Raw genomic sequence first — 11,926 nt, 5'->3', positions numbered from 1 at the left:
GTTTCAAAGCACTGGTTGGTTTCCATGCGTGATTCGAGGGAGGACCAAGGGGATCGTCACTTTCCCAAAAGATAGGCAAGTGTGACTTGAAATTGGGGAGAATAAAATTAGGCGAGGAGATCAGGGAGCTGCTAGAGACATGTTGTGTGCTTTCTTCATCACGCGGGAGTGACCGGGTCGCTCCAGACCCTTTTATTTTTAGAAATTAAATCTAGACATATTTTTTTGATAAAAAATATTAGATCAACACAACATTGGACATAACCAAATATAGGGCAAGTGAACTCATCGACGTGGAAACAACACTAATTAGGGACAGATCGTGAGTACAACTATATGCCTCCAAATTATCATCGAAGCTGTGACTGAATATATCGTTGCCGCACCATTGTAATTCACACGAATGCGGGACAACATCAAGAAATCGGACCATCGAACTACCTGCAAAGACTTGTAAAGGAACAAGTAGATCGCCGCATGAGATGAAGATTAGCAATCGTAATAAGCATATCAACAAGAGACCACCCCGATCTAGATAGACATCCACGTAGGAGGTAAACGGCGCGCCATTTAAGCCCGTTTAAACCAACTTATCGATCTAACAGTTTAAGAAAAAATTGCTAAACAAAATGCTATTCCTCCGCCCCAAAATATAAGATAATTTTTGATACTATCATAATGTTGTAAAAAGTGATCTTATAGAAGTATGAACGGCCGCCATGCACGTGCGTTTGAACGGCTATCGAAACCTGTACGTCAAACACCCCGCCCGGACAGCCGATCTCGGCCGTTGAAGGCGCCCACGGTACACCGCAAATAGTCCAAGTGTCCAACGCTCTTCCACGACCCCACACCCACCTCCCTCGCCGGGCCCCACACACCCTCGACCCACTGCCGAGCGAGCACCAAACCAAACTCCATTTAAGGAACCAGCTCAAGCTCCAGAGCCTCGTCCCAAAGACTCCACACACACGCCTCACAGAAGCCCAGAGCATAGCAGAGCAGAGCCGAGCGGGAGCGGCCATGGCGTCGTCGAGCTTCAAGGTGACGCGGATCTCGGAGGGCGCGGTGAAGCCGGCGTCGGAGACGCCCGACCACACGCTGCCGCTGGCGTGGGTGGACCGGTACCCGACCCACCGGGGCCTGGTGGAGTCGATGCACATCTTCCGGTCCGGCGCCGACGCGGCCCCCGCCGTGATCCGCGAGGCGCTGGGCAAGGCGCTCGCCTTCTTCTACCCGCTGGCGGGCCGCATCGTGGAGCAGCCGGAGAAGGGGTGCCCCGCCATCCGCTGCACCGCCGACGGCGTCTACTTCGCGGAGGCCGTGGCCGAGTGCAGCCTGGAGGACGTGCGGTTCCTGGAGCGCCCCCTGCTGCTCCCCAAGGAGGACCTCGTCCCCTACCCCGCCGCCGACCTCTGGGGCGTCGAGCCCCACAACACCATCATGATGATGCAGGTATGCACATGCTCCCACCGACCACGCCGGCGGCTGGCCGGCCGCCGTGATTCTTAAGCTAAATCGCTCGCCGTAGCATCGTTGATCCGGTCGCGTGAGGAGAGAGAGCTAGATCCGCGCGCGCGGGGGTAGATCTGGGGAGCAGAGGCGATAAGTCAAAAGCTGATGGGTGGATGGATGGCGTCGTCGTGGGAAGCTTCTCCCATTTTCCCCTTCGACGCGTCGTGGGTAGGTAGTGGCGAGTGGAGACGATTGGTTGACGGTGTCGGTCGGGGAGGCTGTCACGCGGCCCCCACCGGCGTCACCCATCATCGGTCTTCGTAAAGGTGATTACGACCTCGCACGGAGCAATTAACGGCTACCCGGAGTTGACGTGGCCGGAGTTACCCGGAGTGGTGAAGCCGAGAGCTCGTGGTGTGTGCCTGTGAAGTGTGAGGCATACTGCCGTGATTGGCAACGGCAGGCTTGCCACTTTCGTCCTTAGGACAGGGTTAGCTGAGCCGTTGCTGTGACGCCATCGACTAGGTTGAGTACTCCGATAAGAATGCCGGACGCCGGCGGCGGTCGGCGAGGCGAGATCGCGAAATCCCGGCGTTTCAGGCGAGGCGGCCGAGCGCGGCCACGGGGTGCCTCCCTCGCGGCGCCACTGCGTCACTGCACTTTTGTTCTGTTGCGGGTTGCGTGTGCGTAATGCCGCCGCTGCCTGCGACGGTACGTGCCACCAAGCACGACTTTGCTTCGACCTCAGGCGATTACGCGGCGTGCTACGGTGGTGGGCAGTGATTAGGTAGAACCGCACTCGCGTACGTAGGGGAGGATTCCGTCCATCATTCCGATCATTCCGGGGCTGAAAGTGACCGCCATGGGACGAGGCCGGAGCTGCCGAATTTTGTTTGACCTCTCTAGGCGTACTGAATCGGACTTGTTGGCGAGCACCCCCCCCCCCCCCCCCCCCCCCCCCCCCCCCCCAAGCAGTTGTCTTAATCAGGATTAGTTTCAGCCTCGCAGCTTAATTATTATGCGGTCACAGACAGAGATGTACTGCCAGAATATGCCGATGTGCCTGTAGGTGTAGGTGTTGTCCTTGCCAGACAGGTGGTGTCTGTCTGAATGTGTGTGTTGCTTCGAAGCCAAGGGTTTTTCGTCCGAGAGCCCATCCACTCCTCTGCTTTTGTTGCCCACCGACTGGTGCAGGTCAGTGAGGTTGTTTTTCTCGAATATGGTCAGTGAGGTTGTTGGAGAGGACCGATCTTCGTCGAGCACGATGATCAGATTGCAGCAATTTTCGCTCAATCTCTCTTGGTGTTTTGTTCGTGCATCCCTGTCGCCCGTACCTTGATATGCATGGCTCGGCAGAAAGTGCCGAATTCCGTCATGATTGCCAACTCATATTTTTCGACGAGGACAGCCTACTGGAATTATGGGAGCATCTACAGGATGTTGGTTTGGCACTACAACAAATCCAGAGCTGACATTCAAACTTATTATTTACATGGTTCCAGATCACGAAGTTCACCTGCGGCGGGTTCGTGATGGGCCTGCGGTTCAACCACGCGTCCGCGGACGGCATGGGCGCGGCGCAGTTCATCAAGGCGGTGGGCGACATGGCGCGGGGGCTCCCGGAGCCGTCGGTGAAGCCGGTGTGGGACAGGGAGAAGTTCCCCAACCCGAGCATCAAGCCTGGTCCGCTCCCGGAGCTCCCCGTGCTGGCGCTGGACTACATCGTGCTCGACTTCCCCACGGGCTACATCGACGGGCTCAAGACGCAGTACAAGGCGCACAGCGGCAAGTTCTGCTCCGGCTTCGACGTGCTGACGGCGAAGCTGTGGCAGTGCCGCACCCGGGCGCTGAACCTGGAGCCGGACGCCACGGTGAAGCTCTGCTTCTTCGCCAGCGTGCGCCACCTGCTGAAGCTGGACGCCGGGTACTACGGCAACTCCATCTTCCCCGTGAAGATGTCCGGGAGCAGCAAGAAGGTGCTGGAGTCGTCGGTGATGGAGGTGATCGACATGATCCGGGAGGCAAAGCAGCGGATGGCGGTGGAGTTCTTCCAGTTTGCCAAGGAGGAGACGCGGCAGGATCCCTTCCAGATGAGCTTCGACTACGAGTCCATCTACGTCTCCGACTGGAGCAAGCTGGGGTTCTCCGACGTGGACTACGGCTTCGGCCCGCCCATGTTCGCCGGCCCGCTCGTGAACAACGACTTCATCGCCTCCGTCGTCATCCTCAAGGCGCCGCTGCCGCTGGACGGCACCCGGATGCTCGCCAGCTGCGTCACCAAGGAGCACTCGGAGGAGTTCGCCCGCGGCATGAAGGAGGACCTGCCATGAGCGAGCTCCTTCGCTTTGCTTTGCTAAGAGAACCTTGGCATGCATGCATGCATGCAGGGGGGTGGGGATGGAAGCATCGTGGAGCTCTGCTGATGCGGCTGTTTGGTTGATATATTGTTGCTGATGTTGTTGTATTTGTACCTGTTTTCGTTGTATTTACTTACTTTGTTTCTACATCCATCTTGAGCAGTACGTTACCATTCTTAGAATGTAGACAGCCAATTCGATTTTTTAATCATTTGATACGAGACAATAAAAATGATACATACCTGCATTTGGTTACTTGATTGATGATGGCTTGTATGGTTGCAAAACTCAAGAGGGACCAGAGGCATGGCGCTTTTAGAAAAAAATATATTTTGAGTCGTGTATGGTGGGCTTCGTCTCTGCGGGCCATAGGGAAACACTAAAGCCCACAGCACAAGAAGCCCGATTAAGATGTGTCGGTTCTATGGGTCACCGCGGGCACGCGTCAAGGCTGGGTTTCGTTTAGTCCCACATGGCCAGACGAGAAGAACTTTGATCGCTTTAAATAGGGCTTCAACCGGCCTCATCATCGCCGGGCTTGGTGGCGCTAGCCTGTAACCGTAGATGAACGGGGCAACCAGAATTTGCAAGCCTCACATGGTGCACCGTGTGAGTGCAGCTCTCTGAAATCTCACTAGATTTAAGCAAGCGGACGTATATCCCTGTGGTGTACTGCTCCCGCAGCTTGTCTGGGGACTTTGGATTTAATTAAGCAAGCGGACCACTATCCCTGTACCGCTCCCGCAGCTTGTCTAGAAAATTCTTTTTCATTTTTTCATCTATTGAAATTTAGGATGCGTGCACCGATGCATCAGGCATGTGTATTGGGGAATGGGGAGAATATCACGTGATACCAAATTCGAAAAAATCAAATTTAAATCATTCCAAAAATTCCAAAAAATATATGAATGTTTGCAACACATGTGTCTACAAACCCTAAAAAATCCAGATCCAAATTTGATATACACATTGAGAAGCAAAAAAGACAAACCTGTTGTGAATAGTGTAGCTTTTCACACTTTTCATGTTTTTTTCTTTATCGACACTATTCATGCTGAATTTATCATGGAAGCATCTAAGTGATGGTATCATCTGCCATTCTCCCTTGTGTATTGCTCCTGCAGCTCGTCTAGTGAATTTTTTTTCCATTTTTTATCTATTGAAATTTATGATGCATTAGAAGTGTAAATATTCCTTTTTATGGTTCCGATATGCGGGGTTTGTTCGGCCGTAACCCGTGCGAGCCCGCAAAACGCGTGTTTTTTCTTCTTCTGAATTTGACACATATCTCATATATTACACAAAATTATGAATTTAAAAAACATAAAATGTGAATATTATGAATCCAAATGACAATAACAATTCAAATCATTGAAAAAAAACTAATAATTCAATACAACAATTGTCCCGAATACAACAAATGGTACCGACTGTCGGTGGCAAAACCGGCAGATCTCGGGTAGGGGGTCCCGAACTGTGCGTCTAAGGATCGATGGTAACAGGAGACAGGGGACACGATATTTACCCAGGTTCGGGCCCTCTTGATGGAGGTAATACCGTACTTCCTAGTTGATTGACTTTGATGAGTATAGGGGTTACAATAGTTGATCTACCACAAGATCGTAATGGCTAAACCCTAGAGGTCTAGCCTATATGATTATGATTGTGATTGCCTCTATGGACTAAACCCTCTAGTTTATATAGACACCGGAGGGGACTAGGGTTTGTACAGAGTCGATTTACAGAGAAAGAAATCTTCATATCCGCACGCTAAGCTTGCCTTCCACGCTAAGGAGAGTTCCATCCGAACACGGGGAAAGTCTTTCGTCTTGTATCTCCACGGCCCATTAGTCCGGCCCATATCACTTAGCCCGGACGCCCGAGGAGCCCATAATCCTAGACTCCCTCAGTAGCCCCTGAACTAGTCTTCAATGACGATGTGTCCGGCGCGCAGATTGTCTTCGACGTTGCAAGGCGGGTTCCTCCTCCGAACACTTCAAATCAGTTGATCGTCAGTACTATATTTGGCTCTGTACAACAGTCATACCTCTGAATTACAAGGGCAGAATACAGATAAGCTCTGTCTTCTGAAGATTTCACTAGTGAGACATTACGTCCGGCCATTTTATTACTTCAAACCATTTTTTGGCCTCCAGTTTCACGTTTCGAGACGCAACCACTGACATCACGTCTTGTCAAAGCAGAGATCGTGCCCCCTTATTACGGGATTTTCATCAATACGGGTTTGGGAAAACTAACCGTGCCATTTTGCACGACCCCTTGGAAATAGGCGAGCTTTAAGACTCATGGGGGACACATGATATTCACTGCCTTTATAAGGAGATAAGATTCCCCCTTTTTACCCCACGCCTTCCCCTTCCTTAGCACATCTGCCCTCAAGCTCCAGCGCCCAAGCTTCAATCCTCTTCGTTCCCAGAAAGTACTCCAGCCATGTCCGGATCCGGAGCGCAGGGCAAGTGGATGGCTTCCTCCGTCACGGAGAAAAACATCAAGGAACTCCGGGAAGCGGGGTACCTGGCCAAGGAGATCGCCCACCGGCTTCCAGCCAAAAAGCAGATCATCCCCACTCTAAAGCCCGGCGAGAGGGTAGTGTTTATCCCTCATTGTCTTCGCGGACTGGGGTTTCCCCTTCATCCTTTTGTCCGCGGCCTCATGTTTTACTACGGGCTAGATTTCCATGATCTAGCCCCAAATTCTTTCCTCAACATTTCGGCGTTTATCGTCGTATGCGAGGCATTCCTTCACATTTCCCGCCACTTCGGCCTATGGCTCAAGGTCTTCAATGTGAAGCCAAAAGTGGTGGATAGGCAGCAGGGCGGATTGCGGTGGCGCTATGGTGAGCAAACTTCCCAATGTCACTTGGCCCCAGGGCACCTTCGTGGAGACCGTGAAGGGATGGCAACAGGGGTGGTTCTATGTCACAGAGCCCCGTGACTCCACATGGGCTGCTCCTGCGGAGTTCAAGTCCGGACCCCAATGCGGCTGGCATCCTGGCTCAACAAAGGCCTGGACTGGGCTCGCTGACAGTAACTTGAAAGTGCGTTATATCGACTAGAGGGGGGGTGAATAGGCGATTTTTATGAAAGTCTTCAAAACGTGAGAGTTGTGAAGACAAACAGTGAAGATCATGCCTATTACTATGCAGCGGAAGTTAGATTACACTAGGCCATCCATGGTCATGTATTCAATAGAGTGAAAGCGCAATGACAAACAGCTTCAGTGTAATAAGGATCAGGTAGGAAGAAGTTATGAAGCCAAACAGATCATGCATTCATGTTGTGAAGACAAAAGATAAAGCAAGCATGCAATGGCTTCACAATGAATAACTGTAAGCGAGAAGAAGTGAAGATGAAACCAGTGACACGTTGAAGACAATGATTTGTTGGACCAGTTCCAGTTGCTGTGACAACTGTACGTCTGGTTGGAGCGGCTAGGTATTTAAACCAAAGGACACACAGTCCCGGACACCCAGTCAAGGACACTTAGTCCAAGACACCCAGTCCTCACCGTTTTCTCCTTGAGCTAAGGTCACACAGACCTCGCCCAATCACTCAGGTAAGTCTTCAAGGTAGACTCCCAAACCTTCACAGACTTCGTTCACTGACAATCCACAATTTCTCTTGGATGCTCAGAACGCGACGCCTAACCGTCTGGAGGATGCACAGTCCTCAAGTGTAATAAGTCTTCAAATCACACAGACACGAAGACTTAAGTGATGCCCAATTTACTCTGGCTCTGGGTGGTTAGGGCTTTTCTCCTCACTAGGAATTTTTCTTTCAAAGGCTTCGAGGTGGGTTGCTCTCAAACGACAAAAGCCGTGCACTGAAATCTGAGCAGCCAACCGTTTATGGTTGTGGGGGTGGACTATTTATAGCCACTTGGCAACCCGACCCGATCTGTCCGAAATGACCCTGGGTCACTAAGGAACTGACACGTGTACCAACGGTCGAATTTTGAACTCACACGGCAACTTTACTTGGGCTACAAGTAAAGCTGACTTGTCTGACTCTGGATAAGATTTTCTCTCAAAGTCTTCGCTCGAAGACATAGGATTTGAATTAGGCATCACTTCAGTCATTCTGACTGGTTCTCTTCGACCCCACTTAACAGTACGGTGGTTCCTATGACACAACATGAATGAAATAAAACTACGAAGGATCTAGGTCTTCGAGTTCCAAAAGCTTCATAGGGAGTCTTCTCATGTCATTGTCTTCAATATGAATATCTTCATAAACCACCATTGTCTTCAATGTCTTCGTACATTTTTATGGGTCATCTTTGGTAGTAAAACCGAATCAATGAGGGACTTCTACCTGTGTTTTCCTGCAATTCTCACAAACACATTAGTCCCTCAACTAGGTTTGTCGTCAATACTCCAAAACCAACTAGAGGTGGCACTAGATGCACTTACAATCTCCCCCTTTTTGGTGATTGATGACAAACTAGTTGAAGTTTTCAACGGGAAACATAATTTGTGAAATTGTAAAAGAATTGTCTTCATAAGTTGCAAGGGCTCCCCCTGAAGATGTGCATATAAGTAATTTGCTTCTTGAATGCAAATGCACATGGCAGGATGTACTTGTGGAGATCCACTTCAACTTATGACAATCCACTATGCATGTGAAAGTATATGAAGATAATGACATGCATAATGGAAAATGGACGTCTGCAGAATGAGATGAGTGCGGAATTTATCTTCGCAAAACGGAGTGACAAACAGGTAGCAGACGACCATCAAGGCTAAGTGTTACAACTCAATGAAGCAAATGTAGCAAAAAACGGGAGTTGTAAGCACGAAGCAAAATGTAGCAAAATATGAAGGCACCCGCCCATAGTGACCCGCTTGAAGACTATAACCATCATATGCTTCTCCCCCTTTTGTCAGTGATGACCAAAAAGGTTTGAAGACATAGAGGTTTCTACGCGTTCCCAGGCGTAGCAGGGTCGGTGGAGTTGTTTGGCGGCGGTGCAGACGAGCTTGGTGCAGATTCGACGCGCGTTGAAGCAGGTGGAGATGATGTCGCGTCGTCTTCTTCTTCAATAATCCGGGCAGACACGGTGGCAGCAGAAGAAGAGAACTCTGACTCTTCAAGTGATGGTGTGCTGCGCATCACCACTCTTCTTGGAGGCGTGGAGTCAAATTTGAAATGCTATGTGAAGCCATCCTCATGCAGTTCAGCTTCAGGGCACATCATAGTGAGGCCCTTCCAAGTGCGGCGACAGGTCTCGTGTGTGACAAATGCATTCTTGGTTGCCAGATTTCTGATGCGATTGACTTCTTGCATGATGCTTCTCATCTGCCTCTTGAGCCAGTCGTGATGCCTATCTTGCTTTTGGTGAAGATCCACAAGAAGCTCTCTGTCATTGAGTGTATGAGCGCGCTTCTTGGGTCTTTTTGCAGCTGTGCTGTTGGTGGCTTCAGTTGATGCAGGGGCACGTGTGGTGCCAGCCATTGGATACACTCGGGAGAGAGCTTCAACACCTTCAATATTTTGAGTGAATCTCTGGTGTTCTGCATTCTAAAGACTTAGTGGTTGCTTGGCCGGCTCTGGATATATGGCTTCAGCAGATGTGTCCATATCTGGCAAAAATATCCTATGATTGCGGGCTGAGGGTTGATAGGAGATTGCAGAGTGAAGCTTGATCAGCCTCATAACCCAAGGAGCATAAAATTTTAATCCAAACAGTTCTGAAGTAGACGCTGCAAATTGTCGGATGAAGAGATCCTGTGTATTGAAGCATTTGCCGTGAAGAATGCAGAAGATGAGAGTCTTCATGGCACCATCAATCGTTGCATATCGAGAGTGTCCCTTGATTGGCAGAGAGTCCGCCTTATGATGTGATATATTTTCTGGGCAGGTACTCTAAGTCTTCAACGAAGAACTTAGTTGGATAGGGTGCATTTGGAGGAAATGGCTTCATCATTGAGAGCATCTGACTCATATCTGGCTCAGGACGCTGAAATATGCTCTCAATTGCTTCAACATGGAGTTGGCACCCTTCTTCAAAGAATTCGCCAGGAGTGGGAAGTCCGGTAAGCTCAATTAGATCGAAAGCATTGGCTTCATGATGGATATTTCCTGTCATCCACTCCAGGATCCATGTCTTCGGATCTCTGTTATAGCCTTTGATATGCAAGGTGGCATAGAACTGGAGCAGAAGCTCTTTGTTCCAGTGCTCTTCGTCAGTGATAAATGGCAGCAAACCCATTTGCTTGAAGCAATCCAGTGCTTCTTCCAGACCAGGCAGACCAGCAACAGCTTCAACCTCAAGGCGCTTGTGAGGAAAGATGCGGCCTTGGTTGTAGAGGATGCATGAATAATAGCTGCGCTGTTGATGGCTCCAGAACCTATCTGATACAATCCGTTCCCTTGAATAAGGGTTCTTGGAGCGGTCAAAAAACGTGTTATCTGCCCTGAAGCCGTTGATGTTGAAGGAACCAGGAGCTGATGCAGGACCTGGGAACCTTGGTAGTCGTGGGATCGGCTTCTGGACCTGGGGCCTGTGCGCAATATGATAGTTGAATTGTGGTCCGGCAGCAGACTCAGGCACAGAATGTTCAGGAGCAGTAGCTTCGGTGTCTTCTGAAGCTGTTGTTGGGGAGGGCTCCACATTTGCTTCGGCGTTGTTTGTGGCAGCCTCAACATTTCCAGCTTCAGGCACGTTCTCCTTGAGAACTGCTTCTTGTTGGTGCGAGGGAGTTGGAGCTTGTGGTATTTCTGCTTGCTCTTCGGCTGATGCAGCCGGAATGTCTTCAGCAGCCTGAGCCCTTGGCCCTTTGCGAAGCCTATGGAATGTAGGCGCTGGTGGAGTTGCAGTGGGTTGGGGCTCATCTTCCTCCTGTGGGCGATCTGCCCACGATGCATTTTGTGTGATTGGCGTCAATGGACGACCAATACTGATCTGTTCGCTTGTCTCAAGCTGAGGAAGGGCTGCATCACCTTGCACATTGTCTTGGGGACTAATGTCTTCAGCAGCATTGGGGTTGGCTGCTGGAATGTCTTCAGCGTGCGGAGCCTCTATGTAAGCAGGCTCATGCACTGTCAACTGATGGTCTGCGTCAGGATAGCGGACGCAGAGTGGTTCAACTATCAGGGGCTCTGTGGGAGCAGCCCGAGATTTCTTGGTCTTGCGCTTCTTGATGATGGGTTCAGAAGGAGAGGCTTCAGAATGTTTTCTCTTCTTAGCTTTAGCCTCTGCAGTCCGTGTCTTCTTGTGCTGTGAGGCGGTTGATCGACTCTTTGGCTTCGAGCCAGTCGTTGCAGCGGGGAAGACAATTGGAGCATCAGGTTCTGACCTTGGCGCTACAGGTTCGGGCACAGCCGCCTTCTTTTTCTTCTTCGCGGCCATCCTGGGGTCAATGCCGGGACGCCCAAGTGCCTTGCGCTTTTCTGCCTCATTGTAGGCTTGCACGCAGCGTTCAGCCAAAGTCTTCATGCGTTCTCACGAGCCTTGAGCTTCGGCGCGTGTCTTCAGGAAGTTCTCTTTCAGCTCGTGCAACATGATCTTGAAGTTTTTCACTTCTTGCACACTGAGCTTGGCCACGTGCTTCTTGAACTGAGCCTTTTCATGATCAATTTTCTGCTTCAGTTCTACAATTCGCTGGGCTATTGCAAGTTCTGAAGCAATTGCACCTTGAAAGGCAACGCTGAGACCTATGGGTAGCTGCAGATCATTGAAGCTTATGTCTGGTGTGTCAAACCATTCATCGATGAAGTTGTGAATGATGGCGACATCAAACAGAGGCAGATTGTTGAAGATTTCGGCCTCCTCCTTGCTCTTGATGAGCTGCTCAAGAGCATCATCTCCAAGATCTTCATCGCTTGAGAGATCAATGGCTTCGCAGCGCAGAATGTCAGCAGCTGTGAGCTCTTTGCCTGTGTGTGACTGAGGCTTCTTGGCTTCTTGGGGCTTGGACACTCGTGATAAGCCTTCTGACTGCACACTGGCTTCAGGAGGTGCAGTTGCTAAAGGCTTCACTCTTGCGATCTTGGGAGAAGCGGCTGGCTTTTAAGCTTTTGGTGCTTTTGGCTTCTTCTGCTTTGGCTTCGGAGCAGCAGGGGCGTCATCTGACTCAGTATCTGCTGGAGGGT

General features: G+C 50.4%; 1 protein-coding gene across 1 annotated transcript; it reads left to right on the top strand.

The window, feature by feature from the left end:
- Positions 1-944: 944 nt before the first annotated feature.
- LOC125542946 (acyl transferase 9) lies at positions 945-4,067 on the top strand. The gene is made up of 2 exons (XM_048706175.1): positions 945-1,455; positions 2,958-4,067. The coding sequence occupies exons 1-2, from the start codon at positions 1,024-1,026 to the stop codon at positions 3,783-3,785; spliced, it is 1,260 nt and encodes a 419-aa protein (XP_048562132.1). The 5' UTR covers positions 945-1,023; the 3' UTR covers positions 3,786-4,067.
- Positions 4,068-11,926: the final 7,859 nt, after the last annotated feature.

This window comes from Triticum urartu, chromosome 3 (assembly GCF_003073215.2).
Source record: "Triticum urartu cultivar G1812 chromosome 3, Tu2.1, whole genome shotgun sequence".
NCBI classification, from domain to species: Eukaryota; Viridiplantae; Streptophyta; class Magnoliopsida; order Poales; family Poaceae; genus Triticum; species Triticum urartu.
The sequence above is the reverse complement of the archived record's forward strand: the minus strand, read 5'-3'. Positions and strand labels throughout refer to the sequence as shown.

Bases quoted from the DNA above. Each gene is read 5' to 3' on its own strand.
- LOC125542946 (XM_048706175.1), top strand. From the start codon at position 1,024: ATGGCGTCGTCGAGCTTCAAGGTGACGCGGATCTCGGAGGGCGCGGTG. The intron at 1,456-2,957 runs GTATGCACATGC...ACATGGTTCCAG, and splicing joins ACACCATCATGATGATGCAG to ATCACGAAGTTCACCTGCGG.